The 16323-nt window shown below is 39.6% G+C and overlaps 1 protein-coding gene across 7 annotated transcripts in view; it reads right to left on the bottom strand.

Moving 5' to 3' along the window:
• Positions 1-10647: 10647 nt before the first annotated feature.
• tnk2b (tyrosine kinase, non-receptor, 2b) overlaps positions 10648-16323 on the bottom strand; it is a 54581-nt gene continuing 48905 nt past the window's right edge. For all 7 annotated transcript variants that reach the window (XM_077557850.1, XM_077557847.1, XM_077557848.1 and 4 more), the window contains one exon: positions 10648-15806. In XM_077557850.1, the coding sequence (XP_077413976.1) occupies positions 15800-15806 (7 nt within the window). In that variant the 3' untranslated portion in view covers positions 10648-15799. The remainder of the gene's footprint in view (positions 15807-16323) is intronic.

Below are 16323 nucleotides of genomic sequence, written 5' to 3'. Positions count from 1 at the left end.
CAATCACCTGTCTACAAAAGCCAGCCCCGGACTGCACTTCAGCGCCAGATCAACTCTAACTGTCACACGGTCAGTTGAAGCCAGCTCAGTGCCTGCCTTTGAGTAAGAACTTTATTCTAATCAGCATTCTTTACCTAGATTTCCTGCACCTGCCCAAGTCGTACCCTTGCCAGCCTCGCCTGTGGATTGCCTGCTCCCTACCTGGACTCGACCCAAACCCCCTCCCGCCCTTTTTTGGTTCATCCCCTCACATCTGTCCACTGATTAAAAGACTCACAAGTGACTCTGTTTGCCTCCCGTGTCCGCAGCCGGGTTCTCATCCAACGCCTTTGAACCCTAACAAAAAGTGAGAGTCCAACAAAAGCAAATGTTTAGATCTGGGATTATTTTGTCAATACTCGTGAATCACTCGTCATAAGATTGCCAACTGCTCTCTCCTCTTTCTGACAATTTTGCTTTTTAATTTCATCTTCCATCTTCATTCCTTCCCTGGCTGAAAATAATGAAATGCATGCTGAAAAGAGGGGCTTGTAAGAATGGACAACACACTGACTGCTGCCCAAATGAATCTTTTCAGTGGGTAATGGATTTTTCTTTACAAATTTCAAGGGTATTTTTTTTTCTTCTTTGATCGATTATTTGAAGAAATGAAAACTCTTAATATTTGTTATTATCGTTATCTAGTTGCATCATGTGCCTCTACAAGAATTTGACCATTGACTAAATGACAAACATAATTCAGGAAAGAGGAAAAATACAATCCATGCGGTCTTACCTTGCAGCTTGCTCCAGGCTCAACATGAAGCTACACTGAGCTCAACCCCCAGTCGTCATGGTAATGACATTTCGATCCTTGGGCTATTTTTTTTCTTTTTTTTCCCGAAAAACATGATTACATGTTAAGATGCCGGGAGAATGACTAATAAACGAATAAAATGCACAGGTTGAACAGGTTCTGCTGCTGCTTTTGGTTAGATTCTAAATTGCGCCATGCCATTGTTATGGGAGTAACATTGAAATAGCAGTTGATAGTGAACAGTCTTTTGATAAGAAACGCTTAAAATGAACACACAAAAAAGAGTGCAAATCAATACTGCCCACAATATTTGGGAAAGGGACCCAGCACAACAAGTACTGAGTTCCGGCTGTCTACACGTGCCATTATGGTTAATAAGTTTGCAGTTCAGCGGTACAAAGCGAGAGGCATGTTTACATGAAATCACAGCCAGCTAGCTCGACAAGCAAAATACTCCCTTTTAAACCTAGTGGTAATAATTAGTGCAGCTGGTGACATTCCTCAGGCCTCTTTCCTTGGCACCGATTGGTGGGCCGAGTCAGGGACGAGGGCCACCGATCAGGGAGGAGCTGTGGAAATACAGGCCAGGGAATGCAATGGGGCGTAACAGCCAACTTGAGGCTGATGTGGCCTCATTCCGCTTGCCAGAATGCACAGCAGCTATACAGACAATGAAGAGAATACATGGAAATGATGGTCGGGTCGGGTATGAATGTCACACCAGCTTCTGTGCGTCTGACAGGAACTTCTTAATGAATCCACAGTTGGAATGGCCTTCCTTTCGCTGTCATTCCATATATTTTTGAGAATGGGCTCCAAAATTAAATCTGAGACGCAACCTGTCGAATTGTATGAAAATCTGTCAAACCATTCTCATGTTTTTTGGAGAGACCGACACACACACTTGCACACACACATGGATAGAAATAGTCTCCTCTGCAGGGTAAAATAAGCAAACAACAATGTGATTAAGATAAGATTACCTTTGTTTCGAAATGGAACAGCAGAGCCACTGGGGTCTGTCTGTCGTCCTGTGCACAATTGACTGCTAAGCCATGTAAGCAAAAATCAAAGTTCGGCATGGTAGAGTTGATTTATGCAGGTTCTTAATTACACAATACTACCGATGACTCCCAACTTGGGTGCCGCGAGAGATCATCAGGGATGCCGTGGGAAATGATCCAGTATCTGAAAATTATTATTTGTTCATTCCAGTTATCATTGTTTATCGATCTATGCCGAACGCCAAATTGTTTGGCGGAACGTTTGGATAGGAAGTAGTTGTGTGTGTACGGGAATATTTGCCTGGCTAATGTCATCCTAGCAATAAACAAAAGGTAGTTTGCAAACTTGGACGCTCGCCTGACCTGAGATACAAACTACAGTACTTGTAACTTGGCTAGAACGAGGCTAAGCGCGTACAAATTACTTGTAACTTAGCACTAGTTAGAACGAGGCTAGGCTAGTACGAACTACTTGTAACTGTGTGCTAGCTAGAATGAGGCTAAGGTGCATGTGAATTAGATGTAGCATTAATAATACACTGCCATGTTGAACATTTCATCAATTTGTCCTGTCACAGCTGTAAATTTGATACGTTTATAGATGTATTACTTCTGCTTTAGTCTCTTCATCACTTCTCATGTAAAGTCACACGTTGTTTTGCCATTTTGATATTAATTTATGCCAAAACAATTTCCCCCCGATTTATTTCTGCAGCAGCTTTGTACTGCGTTAAGATGTTACATTATGAATATTTGTTATGGATTAGCATGCTGACATCTGACAGCAGGATGTGGGGCTCCAGCTTCTGGAAATGTTTAGTCTCACGCTAACTATCTGTTTACAAAGAAAAGGCAAATGATAGATATTTGTCAATTTAACATTTGTTTACATTGATTGCAGAAGTTTAATCTGTTGTTTAAACGAGTAAACCTTTATTAAACCCTAAGTGGAAAGCTTAAAAGTTGATGGTGCTGGCCTGGCCCTGAAATGTGGTTTGTCATCACAACACGGGAACTGAGGCCATCTCAATTAAAAAAAAAAAAAAGAAGAAGAAGAAGAAGTACGAATTAAATAAAAGATCAAATTCAATTTAAAAATGTAGTAAAAATCTCTACATGACCCTGAATGAAGCCCTCAACATAAACGTGTGTTTCTTCACAAAAGCTCCCGTTTAAAGAGCATTCTCTTTAGCCCACAATATGATAAATTATTTCACATGCATGTTATCAGTAATCTTTTTCATAAGAAGAGAAAAGCTGTTTATTAAACCATTATTATTATTAAATAAATCTTCATGTAGTGGTTTTAAAGGTGTTGTTCACAATACAGGTGTAAATCAAATATAATATTGTTTTTTAAAGGTTGGCAATTTGGATTTTTCTTTTGGATCTTTTGACTGAGATGTCAGACTCACTGATGGAGTGTGAAGTCCTTAAAGAGCGTTTCATTTACTTTTATTTCATTTTCCCACCACATATCAGTCCTACAGCTGGCTGGTCCAAATGGAACTCAGTATGTGTAATCATATATAATAGTATCTCGTGGGGGATCTATTTTGACGGTGGCAGAATATGTGAAGAAGTGGGAGTTACATGAATATCAAAATGTGACTCCAGTCTTTCATTCAATATACAATTAAAGGGAAATACTGAGAGGACTTTGTGATGAGAAAAAGTGTGTACCACTTTGCACACGCTAACCTACCCTGCGCTAAGACCTGCAATGCACATGGAATGTGGAGTTACGTATCTCAGGAGAATTTGTTACAAAAACCTACAGCGCAACGATTAATTGATGTTTTCAGCGTGGGGGGTTCATTTGTGTTTCAGCCCTCTTAATGACAAAATGGACGCAGGCACCCTCCTCCCATCACACTCAGAAATTTAAGTGGTCTTGTGCTGATGGTGATGCATCATTCCCCTATACATCATTGATCTATAGATCTCTCCCGCTGATGCCATGTCAAGCACTACACTGTCATAGGCTAAAGTCTTTGAAAGTTTCCAATATTGGAAGGAGGCTCACGAAGAAGAAGTAGTACATGAAAAGGAGTCCAAATATAATGTTCTATACCATTTGTTGTAATCAGGCTTGGGGAGTAACGGAATACATGTACCACTGTTACGTAATCAGATTACAATTATTTTTTTTAACTGTATTCCATTACAGTTACAGGAAAAAACATGTAGATTACATGTACATTTATTAAAAATGGGGATTACTTTGAGGTATTACTTCGAAGGGTTGACAGGGCGAGAGAGAGAGAGAGAGAGAGAGAGAAAGAGGGACAGAGCGACAGAGTGAGAGAAGGCGCGTGCACGCCCGCCCGAATGGGACCGTTGCTACATGTCGGGGAGGTGGAAATGAACGAATTGACTAGTTGTCCTCCACACGCGGGCAGTTTGAAAAAGCTTCACGGACGGGAGGAGAAAATGGTGACCGGTATTCACTGGAACTTACTCAGAGCGAAAGTTTGACCTATCTATCTATCTATCTATCTATCTATCTACCTATGAGGTGTAGTTGTTTTCAGTGACAGTTCAGAAACAGCATATGGCCTTCAATCAATCAATCAATCAATCAGTAGCCTACATGCTTTTTAATTACACAAGGATTTTTACTATTTGTAGGCTGCCCGGGTCCCTATCACCCGCAAATAGCAGGGGCACATTGTATAGAATATATATTGTGGTGATATTTATTTTTATTTTGTCTTCATGAGCATACTCAATATTGGAGTAATCCAAAAGTAATCCAGTTACATTACTTTCATATTATGGTACTTGCATTACGTTACTAACTACATTTTTTAGCAGGTAACTTGTAACTGTAATAGATTACATTTTAAAAGTAACCCTCCCAACCCTGGTTGTAATTAGGGTCATGGTTGAGCTTGGTCCTGTTCAAACAATTAAGAGGGTCAAAAGTACCGGTAATAGGACAACTGGAATTCAAATCTTCAGGGAGAGTCTGCATTTAAGTTGAATGCTGAACTGGGTCAAGTTTCCTAGTAAGCAGAAAGCTGCTGAGTGGGATTTTAAAGTTAAAGTACAACTGATTGTCACACCCACCTAAGTGGGGCAAAATTTGTTCTCCGCATTTGACCCATCCCTTAAGGGAGCGGTGAGCAGCAGCAGGGGCCGCGCTCGGGAATCATTTGGTGATCTAACCCCCCAATTCCAACCCTTAATGCTGAGTGTCAAGCAAGATGAGCTACGATGAATTTATCGGACCCAAACACAGTAACCTCAAATTCAAGTGAACGGAAGAAACTGCGGGGGACTCCTGCTTCAAAAGGGCGGCTAAAGTCTGCACAACATTCATGCTACATTCGCACCAACAGCGTGGGAGGCGTTTCAGGCGGCGCGTTTGCATTGTGGTCAATGTACTTTGCGCGGAATGGTGTGAAAGAACGTGAGACGGCGTGGAGGATGCGTTTGGAGCTGTGGGAGGCGGGGCGGTGAGACGAAAATCTGCACTTTCGCCTTTTCACACAAGTTGAAAATGTCAACTTTCTTCACGCTTGGTCTCGCGTTAGCCAATCGGCTTCAAGTACGGGCTACGTCGCACATAGCGTCCTGTCTGTGGTCACCTGGAGCGCAACAACAAGGCCATGTCCTCCACTCGGGATCGAGTGGAGGACAAGGAAGTAGCATATTGAGTGCTGGTAAGTGTATTTACTTGCTGTTAAACTCTACAGAGGTAGCAATAGTGTTTAGCATGCATTAGATTCAGATTCATAATATTTATTGCCATTAGTGATTTTTGTCTCTTTTGGGTGATCCGGTTCATAAATAGCAACAATTATCAAGTAAAGAAAAGGTTTTTTGTTTATTTTGTTGAAAGTTAAAAAGGCTACAAACAATAAATAAGCAACAAAATTCAAACTTTAACCAACAACAATCAAAACAACAAAAATAGTGAGTAGCAATTTAAGTGCAACAGCAGCAGCGAACAAAACAAACCTTATAAGCTACTCACCAGCTCCAGGATAAAATACCTTATTTTATTTCAAATTGGCAAACTAAATACTTCAACTCTCTTCTTCTCTGTCTGACTCGCGTGCAGTGCAACTCCCTGCATGCCCTCGCTCCTCCCCGTTCTCTTCCCGTCTCTCCCTCTCTGAGCAGCGCAGCCAAACCTTGCTTCAGACACATGAAAAGGAGAGAGCGAGGGAAAATGACGGAGGGTGCCGGCTCTCATCGTTCACTTCTTTGTACCGGCTCGTTCGCAAACGACCCATCACTAATTGTCATTGTCACAAAGGAACAACAAGCCCTGGCTGTATAGTGCCAGGAAAGAAGTAGAAGTACTTGGCGGTGCTCTATTTTGTTGACTCACTAAAGTGCACTACAGTAGTTGTTCACCTCTCCGGTGTGTGCAAATTCACGAATGAGCGGCATTTGTTCCAAAAAAAACCTCTCAAAATGCTAGCAAAGGAACCCTTCCAGAACGCATCCCACGCTTTTGGTGTGAATGTAGTGTTGTGGAGGAGATCTTTTCCTCCGCGTGTTCGTTTTCTTTCGTAGTGAGAATGTTGATTATCTGGATACTGGCTGGAGATCGATGAACAATTCCTTCGAAGGTTTTATTTCTACAGAATATTCCGGGCACAAGTGAGTTACAGACAATGGCTGCAGCTTCTCACAAGTGCGAAGATTACAGAGGATTTACAATATTCTTATACTATCTTGAAGGGCGGTACCACACAGTTTCCAGTAAACAGTTCACCGGACGTACAGAGATACATTCAAGGACACTATTCACAAAACAAAAGCCCATTTGAGGAATAGAGGAGGTTTTTCAGTCATGACTGCACCTGGCAGAAATTGCGATAACACTCACAAAAATACATCCGCAAAACAAAGCTCTACTGAAAAATTAAGGAAATTAAAACAGTTATGACTAAATCTGGGCAGAAGACCCTCTTCAGTAGCATAGCTCTCTCTAGTGGTAGTGTACGTCTATGGGCTTCTTCTACGCATTTGCCATTGGAGCACAGCACTGCCACATGCTGGTAGTAGCGAGGTATTTTCTTGACTCCATCGTGCCTTCCGTCGCTTTTCCGGACCATCAGAAAGATTAAATATGTGATAACACACTTTTCATCACAATTCATCAGCGGGAGAGGCAAATAGGTTTTTCATTTTTGACAGCTGCAATGAGACCAATTAGAGTGAGCGGTAAACTATTCCTGAATTTAAAGTGATGTTCAACGTGTGGGGTACAATTGAGACCAACTGGGCCAGCTATCCTGGGGAGATATTAATGACTAGATATTTTATGTTGCCGGCTCGAATATGGATAAAGGCTTTGCTATGCTTCAGAATGCCACAGTCCGTTTGTCACTGGTAGAATTTGAATTTGCGTTATTCCAATTCATTATGTAGTCAAAGACAGCAGAGAAGTTTGAAATAGTTTTGAAGAATTCTTGTGGTGAATTGGAGGGATTTCATAAGTATAAATCATTTGCATAGAGATTAATTTTTAGTTTGATTTATTAGCCCAGATTATTTTTATGATCATTGTTTTTGTATGGCTGTTGCTAATGTTTCAATAAATATTGCAAAAAGAGATGAGTAGAGGGGGCATCCTTGTCTTGTCCACGGATGGAGTCTAAAACTTGGTCCCTTTTGTAATAACAAAATCTTTGGGTGAGGTGCATGGTGTTTTAAGCGAGAAGATAAACAAGCAAAATTCCAAATAATATCCGTCTGGTCCGGGTAACTTTTTTTTTGCTTAGCTCACTGCTGCTTCATGGGGGTTATGTCATCGTCAGGGTCCTGACATTTTTTCACACCAACCACAGCCAAGCATGCCTTTCTGGACCTTTCTTTGTGCGCTGGGACACAGCTGGGATATAAATAGGCCTCATTCAGCCTGTCCTCACACAATCGGAAGCATACAATTGAGATAAATAATTAAGACTCAGGGGGAAACAAGGGTCCAAGTTGCCCAATCCATCCATTTTCTTGCGCACTCATTAGGGTCGCAGGTGAGTTGGAGTCGATCCCAGCTGAGTTTGGGCGAGAGGCGGGATACTACTTGGACTGGTGACCAGCCAATCTCATTTGAGAACCAATCATTCACATTTCTGCGGCATTCAAAGTCTTCTAACTAACATGACATTCACGTTTTTGGAATGTAGGGGGAAGTTGGAGTTCCCAGAGAAAATGAATGCAAGCACAGGGAAAATATGTAAGCCTTGAAGACCAGAGACAAGATTCAGACCCCAAATGTCAGATCTGTGAGACATGCGAACTACTCGGTAACTCTGTTGCCTCAATTTACATCCTTATTGGTTGATTGATTCAGAGCTTTTCCCTGAATACATATAGTCCGTAGTGTATTCTGATTACTTTGGATTGAGTGTAACAGACTAGAAGTCCAAATTTAAGGGATGCTGGAACATCTTTGTTAATAAAAACTAACTGAAACTACATTTTAGATTTTACTGTTATAAAACTGAAACTAAATATACAGTATAGAGAAAATGTCCCTCATTTCCGTTTTTGACAATTAATATCATGCTTGAGTTTTCAGGGTTCGTTTTAAATATATTTATTTCTGTATTATTTTTTGTCCATACAGAAGAAGGAAGGTTGAACAATCATTCGGGAAATACTTTATTAGACAATAAATTTTAGACCTTTCTTCAACAAATACGCGCTACATTTAATAAAAGAAATAAATAAAAATACTAAAATAAAAATAAAATAAAAAATGAAACTTTTTTTTTAAATAAAAAAACTGCCATTAGGGGGAAAAAAGAAATGCAAAGAGTAGTTTCAAAGGCAACAAAAATAGATCCACTTATCTGCTTACATAATTTGCTACGTTCAGATCTTACTATTTTTTTTTCATTCTTTAAAAAAATAAAAATAATAATAATAATGAAAGCAATCCATAATTTCCCTGCAGGTGCCCCACTGCTCCAAAATTTCTAACAACATTAGCAATTTGCTCAGGGACTTTGTAATGAATGATACTGTACACACACATTCACGCATGCATCTTGATCATCCCGATGAATTGAGATTTTCCCGCATGTCTAATTATTAAAGAGTTATGTACTGAGTGTTGCGCTGTGGTGTTTCCTCACCTCCGCCACCCTTTAAATGTTCTTGGATCATTTGGAATAAGATTGTGAAGCTCCAGCTTTAAATCAAAAATTAAAGCTCGCTTAATAATAAACCCAGTTGGCATTTACTGTAAGTGCTAGACCATCCTAGCATAAATTGTCTAAACAAGCAATGCAATTGTGCAGTTTGAAGGTCAATTGATATCGAGTTGTCTGAATCAATCCAAAAACAATGCATGTGAGATCCGGGGGAAGTCTTCCAACAGCATCTGCATGTTGCAGAAACATCGATCGCCAGTACAAATACAAATGGATTTAGTTGGACATGTTATGATCCAAGGCCGTGCGGGGTCTAAGGATACGTTCACACAAATGCGACATCGAATGTGAATGCAACGCGTCCGTGATGCGACTCGCATGCGCAATGAGCAGACGCCGAGTGACGTACACCCACAACAACGTCAGGTTGTAGTGGTCGCGGAAGTAACCCGATTCGCAACGTTTCACTGCCAGCCAAAAGCCGCTGAGGCAAGCAAGTTTTATTAGTGTCATATGCAAATTTAGCTGTGCCAACGCACGCTACAGATTGGTGGACTGGTTTCGCGGATGAGTTTGATTCATGTGTCTTGTCTGCATCATTATGCAAATCTACTGTGTAAATGCCCGCGCTCCTGGTTGGTGGGCTGTTTTCACGCTCGCTCCTGGTTGGCTGCTGTCCTCGGCTTCCTCGTGCGTCAGTTTTGAACGTGCCGTTTACAAACAGCAACAGAAATCCGTCTGACTTATTTTTTCATCTCATGTCGCCAGAGTAGCGAGGTTGGAAAGGGTAGTAGAAATATTTCACAGTGCAGACGCATGGCATACATATCCGATTTATATCCACATACGAAAGAGATCCAGGTTGGATGTGAAAAAAAATCGGAATTGTACCGTTCACACTGCACTAAAAAAATCGGAATTGAGCTGCAGTGTGAACACAGCCTTAGTGGTTAGGATGTTTGCATCACAGTCCTGAGGTTTTGGGATTTAGTCGAGTGTTGCATGATTTTCTCTGTGTACTCCGGCTTCTTTTCACATTACATGTATGATGTATGATGTATGGACATGGACTTGAAATTGGCCGTAGGTAATAATGTGAGCGTGAATGTTTGTTGACAATTGCAAATGAGAATGGAAGGATCATTCCACTGAGCCATAGACGTCTATTAGACGTCTCGTCTTAGTTTAGACCAAAATTAGCCCGTCTATAATTGGTCTATATTTTAGCCCAAATCTAGACAATACAATTGATCAAGTAAATATTAACTATTAAATAAATACATAAATAACAGTAGGTTGTATAAATTATGGTAAAATGTTGAATTATTACAATTTTAACAGTGATTGATCAATGTACAGTGAAGTTCATATTTAGACTTGATTTAGACGTCTAAATCAAGTTCTCATTTTAACTCACTTTAGACCAAATCTGGACGATTGAATTAAATACACTGAATAATGTGTATTGACACAATAAGTGAATAAATAACTGCACAACTGGATCATCAGTGTGAAACATAATGCCAGATCGCACAATTCACAAATAAAGCAGCCAAATACTATACGCATAACATGAGTGATGACTGATTGAAACTGAATGGGATTTACTAAAATGATAATCCAGACAGCATGATTTCCCAATTAAGCAGTAAATTCATGTTCCACAAAGATGACTCAGAGGAAGGAGTCTTAGGAGAGAAAAGATTCATAAACTGGGAAAAGAGAGTTGGAAAATAATTAATTCTTTAGTAAAAAATACATATAAATTCGACAGCATTAACTTCCCATGAACATTTCCAACAGCCCAGAAGGAGGAAAAAACAAAAACATCTGTTTAGTCGGCATGAAGGGATAACACTGGGGAGCAAATACATACAGGTACAAATGAGGCAGAAATGACAAGTGTGAGGGGACAGAAAAACAGCAAAAACAATATAAAACGCATTACAAATATGCATAACATTTACAGAAGAGTTGTCAAACATCAGTGTGACTTTGAGTTGATCATCAAACCACAAGGTTCATCGCAGTCCTTCAAACAGCAGCTCAAAACAAAATTGACACCAAACAATCACGCAGGTGAGAAATTTGTGTGCAAAAAGGACAACTTGCTTCTTTACAAAAAGGGAAAATTCCAATCCAAACGCTTGACATTGAAAATGGTATCTAACATTTTTTTTCTTTCTCTCTCCCAAAGAGATATTGACGTTAATGGACGCGCAAATTGAAGTATATGGTTTCTACAGCAGCCTTATTGCACATGAAAGAATGTCTTTACTGACTCTTGTCATCCAAAATAAGCACATCATGAAATATATTTTCAACCTATCTTGAAGATTGGTCGCCATTGTAAGCCCCTTGGGCTCAAAAGTCAACATCTGACTGACAGTTAACATTCAGACGTGTTGCAATATTGTTAGTGGACGTGCACAGTAAATTTCGTAGAGTAAATTTTACTCTGTGATTGTGCCTCAACTGTTGGGTGATTTATTTATTTATTTATTTGAAATATTTTACTCACTTCCGAGTATAAAGTTTACAGTTTAGACCGAGACCGAATATAATCTTTTTCAGAGTAAAATTCACTCTACAAAATTTATTGTGTGGGAGGCGGGTGTAAGTGAACGTACATATTTTAAAAGGATTATTTTTGAGAGATGGCAAGCCATCATCGGGGGGTCTGTTTGGGAAAGGAGGACGCAGGCATATTGTTTGTGTTTTGCCGACCACATGAAAGCGAATTTTTAGAAGCTCCGAGTACTCGAGAATGTCTTTAATTTGCTTTTCTCTTTGAACAAAAGGCCCAAATACTTACCATGTGGATTGAGTTTCATGACATATTGACAGCTCATTGCTGAGGGATTTGATTGAAAAATAAATCAGAGGTTTTCATTATAATATAGAAACAAATGCTCAGACTATAGACTGCAGGGTTTTTCCTGTGTACAAAATTCAGAGGCGGCCACCTCCGCCGAATTTGCTCGCTACCTCCAGCCTGAGCCAGTAGTCAGGTTTCCATCCAAATGTTTCGAAATTTTTATGGGAATTTTGTGAAAACGGACATGCGTTATGCCCGTGTCCATCCGCTCCTCTTTTGCGAATATGCGCCGCGAGGTGACGTTGTAGTGACGGAACTTTGTGACAATGGGGAGTTCCAGGTGGGAATGTTGGTTTTGACGGTCTGAACGGATGTAGTTTGTCTTGTTGGCTTCCCTCCCGCAAGTAAGTGAAGTGTGTCGTTACATTGAGACCTGATTTTAATAAAGCCATCTAAAATTTAATTAACGTTTCTTTTCTTCAATTAATTATAAAAAGAATCGTGTTTCTTCGTCTTCCCAAACATATCTTACGTTATCATCCGCCATTTATTGTGACTACAAACGTGCGTGTGACGTAGTATCGGTCAAAAGGTGCGACGTATATCCGGTCTTGTAGTCGCTTATTCGCAAAACTTGTTTCCATCGCCAAAAAGCGCATTTTCCTTTTTTTCGATACGCTTCAAAAACCACCCCCTCCAAGTGTAAAAACTTTTTTGCAAATTTTGGGCCTTGTTTTTTCTCGAATTTTTGCCGCTTCCATCCAGTTTCTTTGTCGCAATTCTTGAAAATTCAAATAAAAATAGGTGGATGGAAACCCACCTACTGATATCGCTCAACACAGCTGGAGCTCGGCAGCAACGCATTTTAACTGTAGTTGCAGTGTTGGGCCATTATGGAGGCGCTATATCAACAGCAGTGCACCGAAAAGACCTGAAGCATCAACCAAAGAAGAAGCGTTTTTTTCTACTTTAATGTACTGAAGAAGAAACAGATCATGGAGCAACCTTTGCACACGCCCATTTCCTGGTTGTGAGGCCAAAGTCGTGGATGCATTTTTAATGATTGTTGTTAAAAAAAATTACAAAAATTAATGGCAACTTTGTGTTCATATAATTTCTCATTTCTAATCCCTGATCGTAAAATGGCTGCAAGAGGGCAGCCGATAATGGTATAGGTTACCTCCGCGAGTACCGATACCTTAAAAAAAGACTGGTATTGGCACGGATACTGATATCTGGTATCGGTAGTCACCCATCATAGTCAGGATGATTCCATCTCTGCCTCATTTTGAGCCAGGAAAACCCCTGATTGAGTGGACATAAAAAGTCTACACACCCCTAGTTCAAATGCCAAAAGGCCGAGATAAATCCTTTCAAAACTTCTTCCATCAGTAATGTGACCTGTACAACTCTGAAACTGGAAACTTTTCAAGTCAAAAATAAACAATGTAGGTAATGGGGTTGCACAAGTGTGCACACCCTCTTATAACTTGGGAAGTGGAGTATTTATAATTAACCAAATCACGTGCTACATGTCACATGTTGAAAAACTCTTTCCAAAAATGCTGATAAACCTCCAATATGCGTTTTCCAAGGGAAAAAGGGGGTTGGAAGTGTTATTTTAGTGTTGAGTGGTATTGTGTTTGCGCCATAGAGGAAATATTGTCCCGTTTGTATTTGAGAGAGGGATTTACAGTATTATAATTTTTTTGTAGACAAATGTAGCTTTTTATGAGGAGGGGCGAGACGGACAGTTCTTGGTAAACTCACTGATGTGCCATATTTTTTCCACTTAGATGATGACTGCCTTCAATGTGCTCCATCATAAATTTAACACCTTGAAAAGACTTTTGTACCCTTCTGATATGATTGAACAATGACATCCCTCTGATTCTGTGGAAGCTCTCTGGCGCTATAAGATGCAACTACAAGAATGACAACTCTAAAAATAAAGACATAAATAATGCAGAAATTGATTTTGGATTTATCAGAGGCACTCTAAATAGTGACAGGCGTGTGATAACTCTCATTTAGGTTGAGCTTGGACACAGACACATATCAGTTATTAGGGGGTGTGCAAACTTTTGCAACCACATTATCTACATTGTTTATTTGTGCTAAAACAGGTTTAAGGTCAGTCATGGGGCAAATGTTTTAAAATGGTACACATTGGTCTCAATTTTTTAAATGACAAAAAAAAAGGCATTTGGCCATAAGTGTGTATTAGTTGTCGTTTGAAGTAATGAGAGGGCATAAAAGGCAATATGTTACCATTATTAGCTCTTATTATTGGGCATAGACTTGGCGGATAAAAAGCGTTAGAATCCATTTCTGGGAACTCATTAGGAAGTGGATTCCCAATGGCCACTGATCTTAACTTGGAATTCAAACCAATGCACTCATAAAAGTGCCCCAGCCGCTGTTAAGCTCTTTGTGTCGATGTGGTATATACTGTATTTTCACATGTATTTCACTACGAGGCGCACATTAAAGTCTTAAATTTTCTCAAAAATTGACGGTGGGCCTAATAGTTAGGTGCGCCTTGTGTGTGGACCAAGGTCCAAAATCTGACCGACTGTGTGGGAGGACTTCCCGCAACATATTGCTTATATTCAAGAAAGGCGGACCTGACTGAGGACAGACATGAGAGCACAGAAGAGTCAACTTGGTGGCGAGTTCTCCAAATCTATGTAGGCAGTCAATTGAAACTTTTTGCCTTCAATTGAGACTAAACAAATAACATTTTTTGATGACCTTTTGGGAAAGTTGGCAGGTGTGCAAAAAGTTCTTCTGTCCATGCTGTCCAATTTATTATCACCTTCCACATTCCCTACGACTTGAAGAAAAGACCAGGATATGCCTCACCCGTAATTGTAGCACTAATTTCAGAGTCTGACAAAAGTTTGACATACAAATCTAACAGTGTCAGAAAAGTAGGATTGTTGTCATTTCTGCTTTGGGCAATTCATAACAAATTCTTAAGTGGAGCAATTTTTTGTTTCAGTCCAAATATGACAAACTTTTATCAGGAGGTGCTGACATTTTGTTCTACAAACGTCAATTCCAATGAAGCTGGGCATTGTATAAAAAGTAAATAAAAACAAAATGCAATGGTTTGCAAATCCTTTTCAACTTCTATTCTATCTAACACTGGAAAGACAATGTATTTGATGTTCAAACTGATTATTGCCCCCCCCCAAAAAAAGAAATCTCTCATTTTGAATGTAATGCCTGAGACGCATTGATGTGATGTGGTCTGACGAGTCTGTTTTTGGAAACCAGAGAGGAGAGGACGTCAGAGAGGAAGAAGGATGACCCGGATTGTTGACAACGCAAAGTTCAAAAGCCAGCATCTGTGAGGGTATGTTAATGCCCATGACAAGGCTAACTTGCGCATCTGGGAAGGCAACATTAACGGTGGAAGAAACATACAAGTTTTGGAGCATTCAGGGACGTCTTAATTCAACAACATATTCATAAGTGACATCTTGTACGCGTTACAACACTATGGCTTTGTAGTAAAAGAGTGCAAATACTAGACTGGCCTGCCTGCAGTCCAGACCTGCCTCCCACTATAAATGTTTGGAACTTTATGAAGCCCAAAAACACTAGACTGTTGAATAACTCAGGTTGTACATCAAGCAAGAATGGAAAAGAATTCCACCTACAACGCTTAAACAATTTGTGTTCTCAGTTTTCAAACACTTATTGAGTGTTCTTAAAAGGAAAGATGATGCAAAACAGTGGTAAAGGTGACCCCTTTCCCAGCTTTTTCTTGTTGAAGTTATCAATTCAAAATGAGTGAAAACTGGAAAACAAAACAATCAAGTTCATCAGTTTGAACATGAAATATCTTGTCTTTGTAGTGTATTCAACTGAACGTAATTCCAAAGGGATAAGCCAATCATTGCATTCTGTTTTTATTTATGTTTTACACAACTCTGTTGCTATTGATGTTTGCATTTCAGTGAGTTGTGCTTTTATACTCCAATCACAGTCTGAAGGGTCACACATGATGGTCCAGAATTCAATCAGAAATCTGCAGCCTGAGATGTTTCCTTTACAGCCTGCAAAAATGAGGAAGATTCAAATTAGGGAAAAAGACCTGCAAAGAAATATACAATCAAAACTCACTTCAAAAGGAGTCACATCACTTTTGATACAGCACAAACACTTTAAGATTACAATGGAACCCTTGCCGTTTATTTTTTAACGACATGTTCTCCCAAAAACGTATTTGATACAACAAAATACATAACCAACACCAACGACCCTCAACCAAAGACAAACTATTCTTAACATGCGCCCATATTTAATTTATTTATGAAATTATTTTTACTGAGCAGTACAATTCTACTCCAGTTCTGTAGGTGGCGGTAATGTGGTCAGGGGTTAGGCCCCAAAATCTTAAAAGAATAAAAAAAAAAAGAGTGGCAAGGATTTTTTTTTTTATTATTATTCTTTATTTTTGCAATATAGCACTCGATATCAGTTTACCAATATTTTCCTGTGACAATTTTTTTACCCCATGTCTAACCAAACCATTAGGTTTATTCGCTAGCTAGCTACAATGTCTCAGTTTTT

This window comes from Vanacampus margaritifer, chromosome 2 (genome assembly GCF_051991255.1).
Source record: "Vanacampus margaritifer isolate UIUO_Vmar chromosome 2, RoL_Vmar_1.0, whole genome shotgun sequence".
Classification (NCBI taxonomy): domain Eukaryota; kingdom Metazoa; phylum Chordata; class Actinopteri; order Syngnathiformes; family Syngnathidae; genus Vanacampus; species Vanacampus margaritifer.
Note: the sequence above shows the minus strand (reverse complement) of the source record. Positions and strands in the feature narration are given on the sequence as shown.